Source organism: Mirounga angustirostris, unplaced genomic scaffold (assembly GCF_029215605.1).
Source record: "Mirounga angustirostris isolate CCGP_5_RB_7025 unplaced genomic scaffold, mMirAng1.0.hap1 SCAF_9, whole genome shotgun sequence".
Classification (NCBI taxonomy): Eukaryota; Metazoa; Chordata; class Mammalia; order Carnivora; family Phocidae; genus Mirounga; species Mirounga angustirostris.
The window spans coordinates 58,874,489-58,889,824 of record NW_026991717.1 but is presented as its reverse complement, the minus strand read 5'-3'; the positions used below and the strand labels follow the sequence as shown (position 1 = coordinate 58,889,824).

At 54.8% G+C, this 15,336-nt stretch overlaps 1 protein-coding gene across 5 annotated transcripts in view; it reads left to right on the top strand.

Moving 5' to 3' along the window:
* The window catches only part of DUOX1 (dual oxidase 1), a 33,161-nt gene that overhangs the window by 14,985 nt on the left and 2,840 nt on the right, over positions 1 to 15,336 (top strand). For 4 of the 5 annotated variants that reach the window (XM_064570521.1, XM_064570520.1, XM_064570523.1 and 1 more), the window contains 14 exons: positions 526 to 711; positions 2,818 to 3,043; positions 3,314 to 3,407; positions 3,672 to 3,847; positions 5,765 to 5,834; positions 6,229 to 6,354; positions 6,800 to 6,978; positions 7,144 to 7,374; positions 7,920 to 8,019; positions 8,278 to 8,327; positions 9,703 to 9,830; positions 13,600 to 13,753; positions 14,166 to 14,398; positions 14,646 to 14,804. In XM_064570521.1, the coding sequence (XP_064426591.1) occupies positions 526 to 711; positions 2,818 to 3,043; positions 3,314 to 3,407; positions 3,672 to 3,847; positions 5,765 to 5,834; positions 6,229 to 6,354; positions 6,800 to 6,978; positions 7,144 to 7,374; positions 7,920 to 8,019; positions 8,278 to 8,327; positions 9,703 to 9,830; positions 13,600 to 13,753; positions 14,166 to 14,398; positions 14,646 to 14,804 (2,112 nt within the window). The remainder of the gene's footprint in view (positions 1 to 525; positions 712 to 2,817; positions 3,044 to 3,313; positions 3,408 to 3,671; positions 3,848 to 5,764; positions 5,835 to 6,228; positions 6,355 to 6,799; positions 6,979 to 7,143; positions 7,375 to 7,919; positions 8,020 to 8,277; positions 8,328 to 9,702; positions 9,831 to 13,599; positions 13,754 to 14,165; positions 14,399 to 14,645; positions 14,805 to 15,336) is intronic. The other variant, XM_064570522.1, reaches the window with a different exon arrangement.

The window sequence follows — 15,336 nt, the reverse complement described above, 5'->3', positions numbered from 1 at the left end:
GTTCCTGGCTGTAGTACCTGATAGAGAAACGTGAACACATTCATCCTGCTCTGGGCCTGTGGGGTGACATGATGTCCACAGTGCCTTTTTCATGTACAGTCTTCCTCCCCACTTTCTAAGGATGCTTTGGTGGGTCCTAGCTGGGAGTCCTTGGAAGGAGTCAGGCCCTCTTCCCTGCCCCCTGATTTTAGGATCTAGTGAACTGTTAAGAGATTTTGGAGGGGAACTCAACCAGAGGCTGATTTTCAGCTCTGTCTGGCTCCCGGTCCCCTCCGTCGTCTGTCCTCCCCACCTTCCCTTCTCTTCTCCAGTGCGAACAGAGAGGGAAGGATGACTGCAGACATATGTCTCTGAATGCAGTCTCTGTGCCTATAATCGAGCCCAGAACCCCACCAAGCCCAGGACATAACAGTAAATCCCTTTTACAAGGGCACTCTTCCCAGTGGCCCCTGACAAAACTCATGCAAAGCCCCTGGCCCCAGGAGGCCTCGACAAATCGTTGCTCTCCCTGTCGCCACTCTGTAGGTGCTGCTATTTAACCTGGAGGCGGAGCGGCAGGTGCTGGTGGAAAACCTTCGGGGGACCCTGAAGGAGAGCGGGCTGAGGTTCCAGGAGTGGGAGCTGCGGGAGCAGGAGCTGATGAGGGCGGCCGTGACGCTAGAGCAGAGGAGCCACCTCCTGGAGACCTTTTTCAGGCACCTTTTCTCCCAGGTGTGTAGCTAGGCTCAGGTCTGTCCCTGCATGTCTGCCTATGGTGGTACCCTCACCTGCGGGGGGCCGTGGGCTGACTCCAGGGAAGTCAGGAGCCCTGACACTACTAATCAGGTCTGCTGCGTTTTGGGCCCAACCACCTGGCCTTTCTGTAAGGAGGTGCTCCGCAGCGCCTACCTGTGGGACTCCAGGGAGGCCACGTCAGGAGCTTATCTGCATGTGTCACTCAGTGTGCTCCTCAGGGCTGTCCAGCCTTTCTGCCCTCACTTAACTCATCCTGGCCAAAAGCTCGCAGAAATCCAGGGTCAGTGTGGGGGCAGTGAGGACCCTTGGTCCCCCATCCTTGTTGGAGTGCAGCTGCCAGAGGCCTCGATGGGACATTGGTGCCCACCTTGCAGACTTCCATGAACTATTGAGAGGGTGTGGGGAAACAAGCCAGGAAGAGAAATGCAAGGACTTGTACCCATATCTGGCACAGAAATAAAGCCGCCTGGGTCCAAAAGGGTGGAGAGGAGACGCTTGGTAAGAGATAAGATCCATTCAGCCTAGGCCCCACTCAAAGAGTTTGTCACCCCTCTGGGAAGAAAGAACAGACACAGAAAGGAAGATAACCAGCACTTCAGAATAATGGCTACAAAACTGAGCCATGAGATAAGCAGTGTCGGAGTTCAGAAAAGGTGGTGAGTCTTCAGGCCGGTGGACGGTCATGGTTTGGGTCAGATTTGGCAAGAACTTAAAAAGAGGTAAAAATTTTTTGGCTCAGAGGAAAGGACCAGGGGGTACTGAGCAGAGGTGCCCAGTAGAAGGGCAAAAAAATTAATGTTTGAAGAGAAGGAGCAGGGTTGGCTGGCCCGGGAGAGGATTTGTGAGGGAAGCGACCATTTAATGGTCATTTATGATGTGCCAGGCACATGGCTCTTGTCATTTACTCCCCAAGCCCGTTGAACTTGAGTATGCACTAGAATGAAGGGACCCCCAGGTGGGGAGACTCATTGCCAGGGCCCAGGTAGGGCTGGGGCACATCCACTCAGTTCGGGACCCATCAGGGCTATGGGGACTCCTTGTGCTGGGGGTGTGAGGGTGTGCTACTGTGTCTTGGGGATAGCTGCCAACCCTCTCTGTCTGCCCAGTACTTCCAGGTTTCAAGATGTTTTCCATACAGCGTCTCTTGTTGATTCTCACAATAGCCCTGTGAGATAAGTAAGGCATGTAAGAAAAATGAATGCCAGACAACTGGAGAGACTTGCCTGAAGTCACACAGCAAGTGGGTGGCGGAGCTGGGACAAGAACCCGGTCTTTTGCCTCCAGCCCCAGGCTCTTTCCACTAAAGCTCCTTGTTTGAAGCAACAAGGTTTGCCTCATGAAACCACAGCCAGGTTGGGACTGGGGGCCCCCGGTTGACAGGCAGGAGAAATAGGTGCTGTGGCCTGAGGTCTGCCTGCTTCCCTCACCGCCTGTTCTGATGCTGGGGCAGCCCCTGGGCGGGCTGAAGATAGCCCACTGTGAGAATTCCCCTTTCCCAAGCACAACTTTTTCTCAACTCAGCTGAGGCTTTTTCTCAGTCAAAACGCCTTTGGGTGTAAGAGCAAGCTAGCACTGACAAAGGGTCAGTTGACTCTGAGGCTATGGTGATGTCGCAGGAATTCCAAAGGGAGGTCTGTGACCTGGCCTGGAAAGGGCAAGGAAAGGGAGAGTTGCCAGCAAACAAGGTCACTCACTTCTCTCTCTTAGCCTGCCTCGTTTTCTCTGTGTGTTTACTTCCCTCTGTCTGTGTCCCTGAGCACTTGGAAGAAGATGGTGGTCCACCACTTTTGAGTTTTCTTGTGCTCAGGTCAAGACAGACCTGGGACCTCTTGGTCCCAATTCCAGATTGTCTGCTTGTGTCAAGTGTGCATGCCTGGCCCAATCAGCTAACACAGAGGGCCAGGGCTCTGTAGAAGAAATGGCCCCAGGGACTACCTGTTGGGCACAGGGTAGGTGCTCAGGAGACAGGGTGCTGGGCAGAAACCTGGAAAAGGTGGATCCTACAAGGCTCAGCTTGACTTCAAATCAAGGAAACCTTGTCTCCTTCTCTGTCTCTCTCCCTCTGCTGCTGTCCGAGTGCAGGTGCTGGACATCGACCAGGCGGATGCAGGGACCCTGCCCCTGGACTCATCACAGAAGGTACAGGAGGCCCTGACTTGCGAGCTGAGCAGAGCTGAGTTTGCCGAGTCCCTGGGCCTCAAGCCCCAGGACATGTTTGTGGAGTCCATGTTCTCCCTGGCTGACAAAGATGGCAATGGCTACCTGTCCTTCCGGGAGTTCCTGGACATCCTGGTGGTCTTCATGAAAGGTAGGGGAGAAGGGAGTGATTGTCCAGGTAGGAGAGGATGGAAGGGGCTAGAGACTGAGGCTGAAGGGTAGCTGACCCATTGGAGATGGGGAAGTGCCAGATCAGGTCTCCAGCCATGGCAGACATCTGGGAGAACCCAGGTAGAGCTCAGGAAGCACAATGACCCCTTGTTGTGTTCAGCAGTGGGTCACATTCATGTGAGGCCCCTTCTGGCCAGCCTGGGGTTTAGGCAGGTAGGTTGGGGCTCTCACGGGGTCCTCTTCCTCCCAGGCTCTCCTGAGGAGAAGTCTCGCCTTATGTTCCGCATGTATGACTTTGATGGGAATGGTCTCATTTCCAAGGATGAGTTCATCAGGATGCTGAGGTTGGTCCTATAGCATGGCCAGAAGAGTGGGCCAGGACAGGGACTGCTGGTGGAAAGAAGTGGGGGCATGAAGGTGGGAGCAGGAGGGTAAAGAGCTGGGACCATATAGCCGAAGACTATTATAACTAGGAGGGGGCTTGGGATTTGGCCAGTTGGGGACCTTCCATGTGGGCTCTGAAGGCCTGGTGGGATGGCCAGTAGGCCCTCCTATCTAGGCCTCAGGCTTCTTTTCAGGGCCTGATGGCTTCCCTCCCCCAACCCCAGGTCCTTCATCGAGATCTCCAACAACTGCCTGTCCAAGGCCCAACTGAAGGAGGTGGTGGAGTCCATGTTCCGGGAGTCCGGCTTCCAGGATAAGGAGGAGCTGACGTGGGAGGACTTCCACTTCATGCTGCGGGACCATGACAGCGAGCTCCGATTCACCCAGCTCTGCGTCAGAGGTGGGGCAGCCTGGCCTTGGAGCTGACTGACGTAACCATTAGACACGGCAGGCCCAGTGCATCAGGCCCACCTACTTTTAGGAGCCCACAGAAATGTTTTAATCTCTTTTAAAATCAGAAGAATGAATGAATATAATAATAATAATGAATAGGTGATAATATATCCAGCCTGGATTATATCCTTTTATATACTGACATGGTTGTAAAAAATATTTATCTTTTATAAATATATGTATATGCTTTTTTTTTTTAAGGGTGGAAGTGGTTTAAGAAGGTGACAGTGCCTAGGGCCCACAAAAGTCCTAATGCAGCTTTGCTCCCAGGGTGGGCAGGGTCACGATGGGGTGCGGGACAGCAGATAGAATTCTGCTTCTCCCAACTCTCTGTCAAAGGCCCCTGTGCCGGGTGCCCAGGACCAGGGGAAAGAGTGTCTCCTTGTTACAGCCCTAACCAGGCCATATCCGCCTGAGCTAGGGTGTCTGGTGGCGGGGGGTAGGGGGGTGGGGGGGTTTGTTTGCCTTTATATCCCTTGGCTGAGTGCTCAGTTAATGTTTGCTTGAGTACATGGAGAGACCCACTTCTGTTGTCCTTCCCCCTACTTCCTGTCCCACCTGTGTCTGACTCAGGTGGGTGGGGGCTAGAGCCAGGGTGAGGAAGGGGCAGGTAGCAGGACTCTCTGTGGCCTACTCTGAGCTGTTATGGTACCTTCACAGTTTCTCACTGGGGCATGTTGAGACCAAACCCAGCCCCTCCCAGGATTACGAGAACTTGGGGGAGCTGAGCAGCCCAGATGGGGGAGAGGGGTGAGTTGGGCAGGACACAGCTCACACAGCCCAGGGCTGGAAGAGAGCTGGTGGAGTGCAGACCCAGCACTCCTGATTCTTCAGCCTCTCACTTTTCCCAGGCAGCGAGGGCAGTAGGCACCCGGGCCTGAGGGCAGAGCAGGGGCAAGTGCCTGAAGGTGAGCCCAGGCCAGAGTCCCAGGAACATCCATCCAGCCCCTGGGGTGGAAGACCAGGCTGGGGGAGTGAGGATTATGTAGAAGGGTAGCATTGAGTCCTATTGTGTTTTGTTTTTAATTGTTGTTGTGCCATGTTGTTTCCTTCAGATTTTACTATGAAACATTTTAAATATACCTACAGAAAAGTTACAAGAATAGCACAAGGAGCATCCCTTTACCCTTTCCACCTAGATTTGCCTTTTGTTACCATTTTGCCACACTTGCTGTTTGCTAAAATTTGAGGGATAAAGATCTATACTTTGTTATAAACATTCTTATTTTATGAAATTCAGCTTAATCACTTTTGCCCTCTGGGCTGTAGACCAGGGTAATCTTCAAGACTGGTTTAGCACTTGGAAGTGACCTGGAGATCCTCAGGCCTCCTGTGAGAACATGGCTTTGCAGCTCAGTCCTGCCCTGCCCCTCAGTGCTCAACCCAGACAGAGAGGAATAGGTGGCTCATGGCAGAGTATTTCCGCCCCAACATTTTATTATGAACATTTTTAAACACAAGAAGGTGGCAAGAATTTTATGGTGATCTCCATATATGCGCCACCTAGAGCTACATTTAATTCCCAGGAGGTTTTAAGCTAAAGGGTTTAGCAGGGTTTTTGTGGCAGAATGGTCTCAGCGGTCAGGTTGCACACAGTTCCTGAACTCCACCCCATAAGCCTGATACCAGTCCCAGGAGTGGGGCTGAAGGTGGACACGCATCTAGGGGACACTGCCGGGCCAGCTTTGTTTCAGGCCTTCTCCCTGCCCACTCATGGCTGGGTCTGGCTCCCACTGGTGGCACAGGCTGAGGCTGGGACACCCGAAGCCAAGGGTACTGGCCAAGGACCCTCTACAGTATGGACATGGGGTGAGTGCCAGTTCTTCCTGGGCTCTGGGCCCTGAGCTGTTGCTCTGTGTCATAGGGGTGGAGGTGCCGGAAGTCATCAAGGACCTCTGCCGGAGAGCCTCCTACATCAGCCAGGAAAAGATCTGGTGAGTCCTCCTTGGAGGAGTGTTGGAGGGACGGCTGGATGGGGGCGTTGCCTTTTCTCTCCCCAGAAGGCCTGGGATCAGTGGCTCTACCAGCCTATGTGTGGCTTCATGCAAATTAGAAGAAAGGGCTCCTTGCTTTAGGCAGACCCAGCCCTGCACCAGGAAGAGCTGAGAGCCTGCTGCCAAGGTCACATGCCCTTGTGAAGGGCCCAGCTGTATGTGTATCCCCAGGATCTAATTCATTCTCTCTCTAGGTCTCAGTGGGAATCCTGCTGTCCTCTGCCTGTGAGCTCTGACCCTTCCTCCATAGAGTCGGTCTGAGGACAGACCAGGGGCAGCAGAGGATCGAGTGGCTCAGGTGGCCAAAATCCTATCTCTCTCATTCCTGTCCTAGTCCCTCCCCCAGAGTGAGTGCTCGCTGTCCCCACAGCAACGCTGATGTGGAATGTGCAGCACAGAGACTGCCGTGCCCCATGGACACAGACCCTCCCCAGGAGATTCGACGGAGGTTTGGCAAGAAGTACGCCTGCTCCTCTCCTCAAGCCCGGGCGGTTCACCCATCCCTTTAGCATGCAGGGGTGCAGGCAGGATGCATAGTTCATGCCCGGGAAGATCACAGTCTGACAAGATGGACTGGCACATTGATAATTACAGTGTCCCACTGATGAACGTTGCAATAGTGGTCAGAGCAAGGGGCTTCAGAGCTCAAGGAAGTGCTCACCTCTGCCTGGGAAGTCAAGGCAGGCTTCCTGGAGGGGGTGTCTTCTGAGCTTCCAGTAAAGGGTGAGAACCGAGCAGGGTAAGAACACAGAGCGGCAGACTGGGAGGGGAGAGGGCTGTCTGAGTGTGAGTGGGAACTGGGCTAGAGGGAGTGCATCCCCTGGGATGAACTGACCAAGTGAGCACTTGCAAGGCTGTCCCTATGCAGGGGTGCATAGCCAGAGCCAAGACTTCCTGTCCCCCAGGGTAACATCATTCCAGCCCCTACTGTTCACGGAAGCTCACCGGGAGAAGTTTCAACGGGGCCGGCGCCACCAGACCTTGCAGCAGTTCAAGCGCTTCATCGAGAACTACCGCCGCCACATAGGCTGCGTGGCCATGTTCTATGCCATCACCGGGGGCCTTTTCCTGGAGCGGGCCTACTGTGAGTGCAGGCAGCTCTGGGGTCGGGGCTCCTGTGGGTGCAAGGGGCCTGCTTGAACAGAGGCTGCGGGGGCAGTGGGGGGAGGCCTGCGTGAGGGGTGGCGCCTCTCAGCGGGGCTCTCTCCTCCACACTGCTCCCCTCTTACCCGCCTGGGCTCCCCAACAGACTACGCCTTCGGGGCTCACCATATGGGCATCACGGACACCACCCGTGTGGGCATCATCCTGTCCCGGGGCACGGCCGCCAGCATCTCTTTCATGTTCTCCTACATCCTGCTCACCATGTGCCGCAACCTCATCACCTTCCTGCGAGAGACCTTCCTCAACCGCTACGTGCCCTTTGACGCCGCCGTGGATTTCCATCGGCTCATTGCCTCCACGGCCATCGTCCTCACAGGCAGGGCCCCGGAGTCCCAGGGGTTCTGTCCACGTCCTCCTGCTCCCTGCTGCCTGCCCCTCCTCTCTTTTGTGCTTCAGTGTAAGCCCTAGATGTCCTTCTCAGAAGGATGGAGCTGGCCTTGCAGTGGTGTGAAGTGAGCCCAGGAGCAACCCACCCCCCTGGGCCTCTTCCCATGCTTTCAGGGCCACCTCACTTGTCAGCTGGAGGCTGACAAGTTACCCACACCCCAGAACGAGGGCACATCATGTGCAATCTCTCCCAGCTTTTATGTTGTAAAACATTATCTGTGAGAGAAACCCAAAGAATGAACTTCTAATGGTATAATTTCAGACTCCTGTGACTGTGCTCGTCGATGGTATAAATGGGGGCGCGGTGGGGGTGGGGACGGCCAGGAAGATGATTAGCGATCAGAAGTGCAGGCCCCTAGGGTCCTTCAGGCCCCCAAGGCCGGGCGCCTGGAATCCTCCAACTTGGGCTAAATGGGTTGAACACCCTCACCAGGCTCCCCCTGGCTCACTCCCACCCTGTCTGGTCTTCCTTAGTCTTGCACAGTGTGGGCCATGTGGTGAATGTGTACCTGTTCTCCATCAGCCCACTCAGCGTCCTCTCCTGCCTCTTCCCTGGACTCTTCCATGACGACGGGTGAGTGAGTGGGCGACATTGTGTGTGTGTGTGTGTGTGTGTGTGTGTGTGTGTGTGTCAAGGTTGGGGGAACTCTCTTGGCTCAGAGGAGAATCACCTTCCAGGCTATAGGACAGACAATGACCAGCCAGAACCCTGGCCCCAACTGGGCAGAAAGGGAGACTGGTGGCTGGGTTGGGGTATTTCCTCTGGAGGATTCTTTCTGGAAGTCCCAGACATCTCCTCTCAGCATCCTTCCTTGCTTTCCCTTCTCCACAGGTCTGAGTTTCCCCAGAAGTATTACTGGTGGTTCTTCCAGACTGTGCCAGGTGAGAGCCCTCCCTGCTCTAAATTTCTCGGTCTGGCTCTGAGCTCTGGGCTCTGGGTTCGATCTGCCATGAGGCAAGCCCACTAGCACTCACTCAGCTCCCATGGTGGGCCAGGCTCTGCCCTCTGGTCCTGAGGACTCTCCTGGGCAGTAGGAGCTTTTGCTCTCCAGTCCTTCTCTTGGAAGCTTGGTTGGGCTCCTGCCCCAACTCTGAACATCCTCCTTCCGTGGAATGGGAGTGGACCCCCTCTCCCCCCACCCCAACATACACACCTACCATGACAGTGGCTTTGAGGAATGCTGTGCCCCAGCTGCATGGTGGAGGGACCGGGCTTGTCCAGCAAGGCAGAGCCCCCCACCCCTTGTAGTCTGTCTTGACAAGAGCTGTTTAGGGACAAATTCCTAACTCCCCATAATCACCCATTTTAGAACTATTAGCTGTGAATCTATTCAAAAGCTTCTTGAATCTATTTATATTTTCAGTCTGTTTCCTCCTAGGAGTAACACATTTTCTACACTCCTCTCTGTGAAACACAGCATTTTTTTTTTTTTAATCCTAAAACAATCTGCTTTGAACTTCAGAGTGCTTGCTAATCCCTGCACACTGGGATTTAGTGGATAAGGCTGTGTTTATGCCCTCCTCTCTGCTCAGGCCTTTACAGGCTTTGGTTAGATCCCTTCTTCACCTCTGCTTTCCATACTTCAGGGCTCTAATCTTCGTAATTTCTGCCTCGCTCCTCCTTGATTGCTTGAGGGGCCATTCTCTGGCTCTGCACTCCCGTCCTGAATCTAGTATTGCTCTCTTGTGTGCCCCGGGTCTGGGATCTCCTGTGAGAGGAGGGACCTCTCACCAACACTGGGCTGAACCCAGGGGGCTCAGGTGGTCACGCTTACTCACTAATGGCCCCAGCTCATGCTGTGGTAGCCACGTCAGGGCTACGGGATCATAGACGGAGTCTTGACTCCATGGGGGCAGGGCCTGCAATGTCCAAAGTCTGACCCAGAGGGCCCAGAGTAGATGCCCTGTGCGTTCATTCTGTCAGCACATGTTTATGTGAGGCCCCCAGGAGGCGCTAGGATTCTGTGCTGAACCAGCAACAGCCTGGTCCCTGTTCTTGTGGGCCTGACAGTCAGGGAAGTGACAGACAAAACAAATGATACCGGTACTTGAAAAATAACAAGCGGGACAAGGCCTTGGAGGGGCAAGCAGAGTCTGTTGAAATAAAGGCACCTGTGATCAGTGGTGTGCGAGAAGAGGAGAAGCCTGCGCTTCCACGGCCCCCACCCAGAGCAATGAAGTGGGACGGGGACCCTGACCCTTGGCAGCCTCAGAACAGCCCTGCCCCTCTGCCCTTCACCCCATGTTCATTTTGCAGGCCTCACGGGGATCCTGCTGCTCCTGGTCCTGGCCATCATGTATGTCTTTGCCTCCCACCACTTCCGGCGCCACAGCTTCCGGGGCTTCTGGCTGACCCACCACCTCTACATCCTGCTCTATGTGCTGGTGAGGGCTACTGGGGTCTTGGCAGGATGATCCCAGGGAGGCCATGAGGGCTGAGACATCAGTTCTCCGTCCCCTTAGTCATTTCAGGAATCCCCTCCACTTCTCACTTCAAAGCTGGAGAGTATAGTGGGGGGCTGTCAAGCAGACGGACCCAGGGATGCAGTGCCTGGAAGATGGATGCCCGGGCATGGGTCTGGCAGTGGCAACCCTACCAGGCTGGTCTCATTCCTTGCAGATACCCCCACATTGTTTCTGCCCAGCCAGTCATTCCCCAGTTCCAGTGGTTGGTGTGAGCTCCTGGGTGGACTGCCCACCTTCACGGGAGCATCACCCCTTTTTTTTAGAGAAACGTATCTTAATTTGGTTCTGCCACTTTTGTTCTGATCCTGTTTTCTGGGGTGTCAGCACCCCACCCAGTGAAGTGCCACTTGTAGAGTTAACGAGCTTGCTCAAAATGTCTTCACTTGGACTGTTGATAAGATGGATTTTTAAGACTACCTTTCCCTTTCCTTCTTTTAACCCAAGCTCCTGCCTCCCTTCCTTCACATTCCCTCCCTTCTCTTTTCCTGTTCCCTTTACCTTCCCTGGGTTTGCCGTCAGCTGCGTCAGCTAATTTGATCCAGAGCTGACTCCGACCTGTGCCTGTGTCATGGCTCTGCTTGGCCTGCCTTCCTCACGGACACAGGCAGTTCCCTAAAGAGCACCTGAGGGTCCTGCTGAGAAGCTAAACTAAGTCCCAAGTCCCCAGCATCCCCACCAACGATAGCTTGGCTGCCAGCATTCAGAAGCGCAGAGCCCAGATGGTTGCCATCTGTCACCTGGCTCCAGGCAGAACTACACAGAGTCCTGAGACAGAGGGAGACAGTCCATCATGGCCTGGGTCAGGCTGGCACCTGGGGCTGCCTTGCCTCCTCCCAGGTGCAGTTCTGTCCTCACTGATCAGAGAGTCTGTTTCCCTGTTGCCCGAGGCTCAGCACTTCATGGTTCTGAAGATGACTACCCAGCCTTCGCTTAGGTCATTTCCTAGAACTGATGTTTGTTTACAAAGAAATCTCTGCCTTCTTTGGAAGCTGTAGCTAATTTATCCCTCCCTACCCACCCTTGCTAGGGTGGAGCCCTAGCATCCTGGGTTACTGTTTCTGTTAGGAGCGGAGATGATGTTCCTGGTGAAAAAGCAGCTTCTTTGAACTCTATGGGAGACCCAGAAGAGTGGCCAGACTGGCTCTCTGAGACCAAGACCCCTTTCTGACTTATTCCTGGATCTTGGGGATCACTGGGGTTCAGAGCCACCCTTCCTGCCAGCAGGGAAGTCAGCAGCTCAGAAAGGTGCAGGACCTCTGTTGGGTAGTCCTAGCCCTGGCCGCTAGGGAGAGTCTCACCTGGGGGGATATCAGGGCTGAAATACCCACTTCCTTCCCATCTATCCCTGGTGTGTCCACTTGACTTGGGGCAGAAAGAGAAGCTATAAGTAAAGGACCCCAGTGTGGAGTCGACCCTGCAGAAGGATGTCCAGGCTCCTGGTCCAAGCAGAATAGGGCAGGGCTAGCTCCCCCAGCCCTCAACCAACCATGAATCTGCAGCAGCTTTGTGGTTTAAAAGTAGAGCCAACACCAAATGGGATGTATAAACAGAGCAGTATGAGGTCACCCCGACATTGTTCTCAGCCTGGTTCGATGCTCAGGAAGCCTTGGGGGTGCGTGTGGGCTCCATAATGAAAGAGGAACTTGGGGAAACCGGAGCCAGCTCAGGGAAGAGCCCAGAGCGGTTTAAGTTAGTCCTGTGGGCAAAGGAACATTAAGCTGGGGAAAAGGAGAGCTGAATGAGGAGCCAGAGTTCAGTTTAACAGTTGTCTGTCAAAGGGTCTAGTATGCACTTGTTCGGTGGAGGAGGGGGGCACTCAAAGCTCTGCCCTTAGGAACTTAGGATTTGCTGCAGAGATAAGTGCCATGCCCTTGAAATGATCAGAATGAGCAGACAATATAGGATTAACTGCTGATCTGAGTGTTCCAAACAGTGAGTTATAGTAGCTCACTGAAGGGAGTTTCATTTGGACCAAACTGGTTAGGGAAGACTTTGGGGAGAAGATGGGACTTGAGCCAAGCCTTAAGGAGAGGTAAGCTAAGATTTGACAAGGCAGAGTGGAATCTGAAGAGCATTCCAGGTAGAAGAAAGGGCATGAGCACTGGTACAGAGGTGGAAATGATGATTCAGGGCACAGAGGGGACTGGCCGTGGATGGCCCCAGGGCATTAGGTGGTGGCAGGACCTGTGTGGGCTGCAGTGGCCACTGAGGGGCTGTGGCTCAGCAGAGGGGCCGTGCCACATGGGACAGCATAGACAGAGGAGAGCAGAGAGTGAGAAAATCAGGTTTGGGCAACATGCAGGATCAGGGCTGGGAGAAGGAACAGAGAGCCAGTGGAGGAGATGGAAAGTGAGTGGCTCAAGAGAAGCAGCAGACGTGGCAAGGAGTGGGCGGTTGCTGGTGCCACAGAGGGCCAGCCGTGGGAGCAAATGAAAGGGGACCTTGGGGTCTGGCCATTCATGGGGCAGGTGAGCCCCCAGTGAGCAGGTCCTGAGAAGAGGTGGAAACAGGAGCCAGACTGACCAGACTTAGGAGCAAGCAAATGGGAAGCACGGGGGCAAGTCGTGTCTGACCGTGTTAGACCAGCTTGTTGGGGAAATGACCAGAGCTAGACAATACCTGTCACGTATTTCAAGGAAAAGGGAGGACTAGTTAGGTGTTCTTAGTCTCCAAAGGGAGAAGACAAATTGGGGAAACTTCTTTTATTAACTCAACAGTTATTAAGTACCTGGTATGTGCCAGGCAGTAACTGCTAAGAGCTGAGAGTATGGTAGCAAAAAAAATGGACACCCACCGCCCACCAGGGAAAACAACAGAAACATGTAAATGAATGATGAAACATTAGTGTGGATGATGACAAGTGCTCTGACGGGACTTAACTGGGAGATATAACAGAGGACCGAGGGAAGGCCTGAGGAGGTGGCGTTTCTGCTGAGCCCTGACAAATGACATAGAGGGGTACACCTGGGTGGCTGAGGCAGTTAAGTGGCTGCCTTCGGCTCAGGTCATGATCTCAGGGTCCTGGGATCAAGCCCCTCATCATGCTCCCTGCTCAGCGGGGAGCCTGCTTCTCCCTCTCCCTCTGCTTCTCCCCCCCCAACCCCCACTCATGCTCTTGCTCTCTGTCTCAAATAAATAAATTTTTAAAAAAATGAGATGGAGGTAGCCAGGGAAAGAACCCGGGAGAGGGCATTCCTGGGAGAAGGAACAGCGGGTGCCAAGGTCCTGAAGCAGAGAGGACTTGCCATGTTAGAGGCCAGAGCATCTCAAGGCCTTGTGGTGTAATGGGAAGTCCACTAAGGCTGGTTAAGCTGGGATGGCATGATAAAACGAACTTGAAAAAGTCACACTGGCTGCCTTGAAGAGAATGGGTCACAGTGGGCAGCCCCGTAGAAGACCAACTAGAAAGCTACTGCAGGAGACCAGGTGAGAGTTAAAGTGGCTGGTTTAGATGGTGCCGGGAAGGCACAAATAGTCTCATTAGTCATGGACGCTCCACAGGATGCAGTTGGGGTTGGGAGTGGTTAGATTTGGGGACCATGGTACACGGATAGGTGGGGATGGAGGGTGCCTGTGGGGGTGGGGTGGGGTGGGGTGGGTGGAGGATGCAAGGGGCTAAGGCCTGAGCCGGCCACAGACATTATTGTAGGTATGGCTTGGTCAGAGCCGAACTCTTCACTCTATCCAGCTCATCATCCACGGCAGCTTCGGCCTGATCCAGCTGCCCCACTTCCACATCTACTTCCTGGTCCCGGCACTAATCTATGGGGGAGACAAGCTGGTGAGCCTGAGCCGGAAGAAGGTGGAGATCAGCGTGGTGAAGGCGGAGCTGCTGCCTTCAGGTACCAGCCTCTAAGCTGTCGAGGACCAGCTGGGTAGTTCTGAGAAAGCCCACAGGGCAGTGCCAGAGCCTGGACCTTGCAATCTCCTGGCCTGGCCCAGTGGAGTTGGCAGGGGCCTTGAGGTGGCAGCGATAAGGGAGCTGGCAAGAGCAGCTCTTGGCCAGGGGACCTGAGCCTCTCTCACAACAGAGAGGAGGAGCCTGGGCCAGGCTGCTCCTTTCCCTGCTGACCACCAGCACTGCATTGCCCCTCCTCAGGGTGGACATGGCCCAAGGGGAGTAATGCCTTCTGATGGGTAGAGGCCCTGGCATATTCCAGAAGGAGAGCTGAGGCTGCAGGTGGGGGAACTTTCTGGAGGCCACAGTGCTGCTGGGTCCTGGATAACAGCCTCCTGCCCACTTCCTTTCCTCAGGAGTCACCCACCTGCAGTTCCAGCGGCCCCAAGGCTTTGAGTACAAGTCGGGACAGTGGGTGCAGATCGCCTGCTTGGCTCTGGGGACCACTGAGTACCACCCGTTCACACTGACTTCTGCACCCCATGAGGACACTCTCAGCCTGCACATCCGGGCGGCAGGGCCCTGGACCACTCGGCTCAGGGAGATCTACTCACCTCCAACGGGAGATGGCTGTGCCAGATACCCGAAGGTGACCAGACCCAGGCCAGATGAGCTACCCGCCCCCACATCCCCTTAGTAGGCCTTGGCCCTGCATCCCCAGGCTCCCCACTGTGTTCTTCCCCTCCCCAATCCAGAGACTGGTCTTTCCAAGTAATGCCATGGTACCCCCTTTCTCCTCACTCCATAAACATACCTGCCTTTCCCTGCCTCCCATTTCTAGCCTCAGAACTATTGTGGTGGTGGAGCTTAACTCAAACCCACTCCTCCTCTTGCAGCTATACCTTGATGGACCATTTGGAGAGGGCCACCAGGAATGGCATAAGTTTGAGGTGTCAGTGCTGGTGGGAGGGGGCATTGGGGTCACCCCCTTTGCCTCCATCCTCAAAGACCTGGTCTTCAAGTCATCAGTCAGCTGCCAAGTGTTCTGTAAGAAGGTGAGTGCCCTCTCCTCCTGCCGACCCATGGCCCCTGTTCCCTATCACTGTGTCCATCTCTGCCTGTCTCTCCTACCTCTGTTCTTGGCCTGATCCGGGCAAGGCCCAGTTGGCCTGCCCCAGAGGGGTCAGGATATCCTCAGACCCTAAAGAACAGAGTTGGAGAGGGGTAAAGAAACCCACTCTGTCTTACAGAGGAGGCCAGCCCCTGAAGGGAGCATTGTCAGCTTGGGAGAAGGAAAGGAACACTTGGGGTGGGGCAGAACTGAAACTGGCTCTGCTTTCAAGAGGAAAAAGAGGGGAGGTGGCCAGGCAGGGCTGGTGGGCTGGGCTGGTTCCAGGAACACAGCCCAGGCCCTCAGGCCCCCTCCATCCCGGGTCCCTTCACCCCAGCGTGGACCTGGTAGCAGGCCCCTGCTTGTCTTTGTGGGCCTGGCAGGTGAGTCAGGGGCACAGGAACGCGGCAGGCAGAGGCCCAGCCATGTGCTGTCAGGTTTCGGAGGGTGCCAGGCAGCTCCCCTGCTCCTCCGTC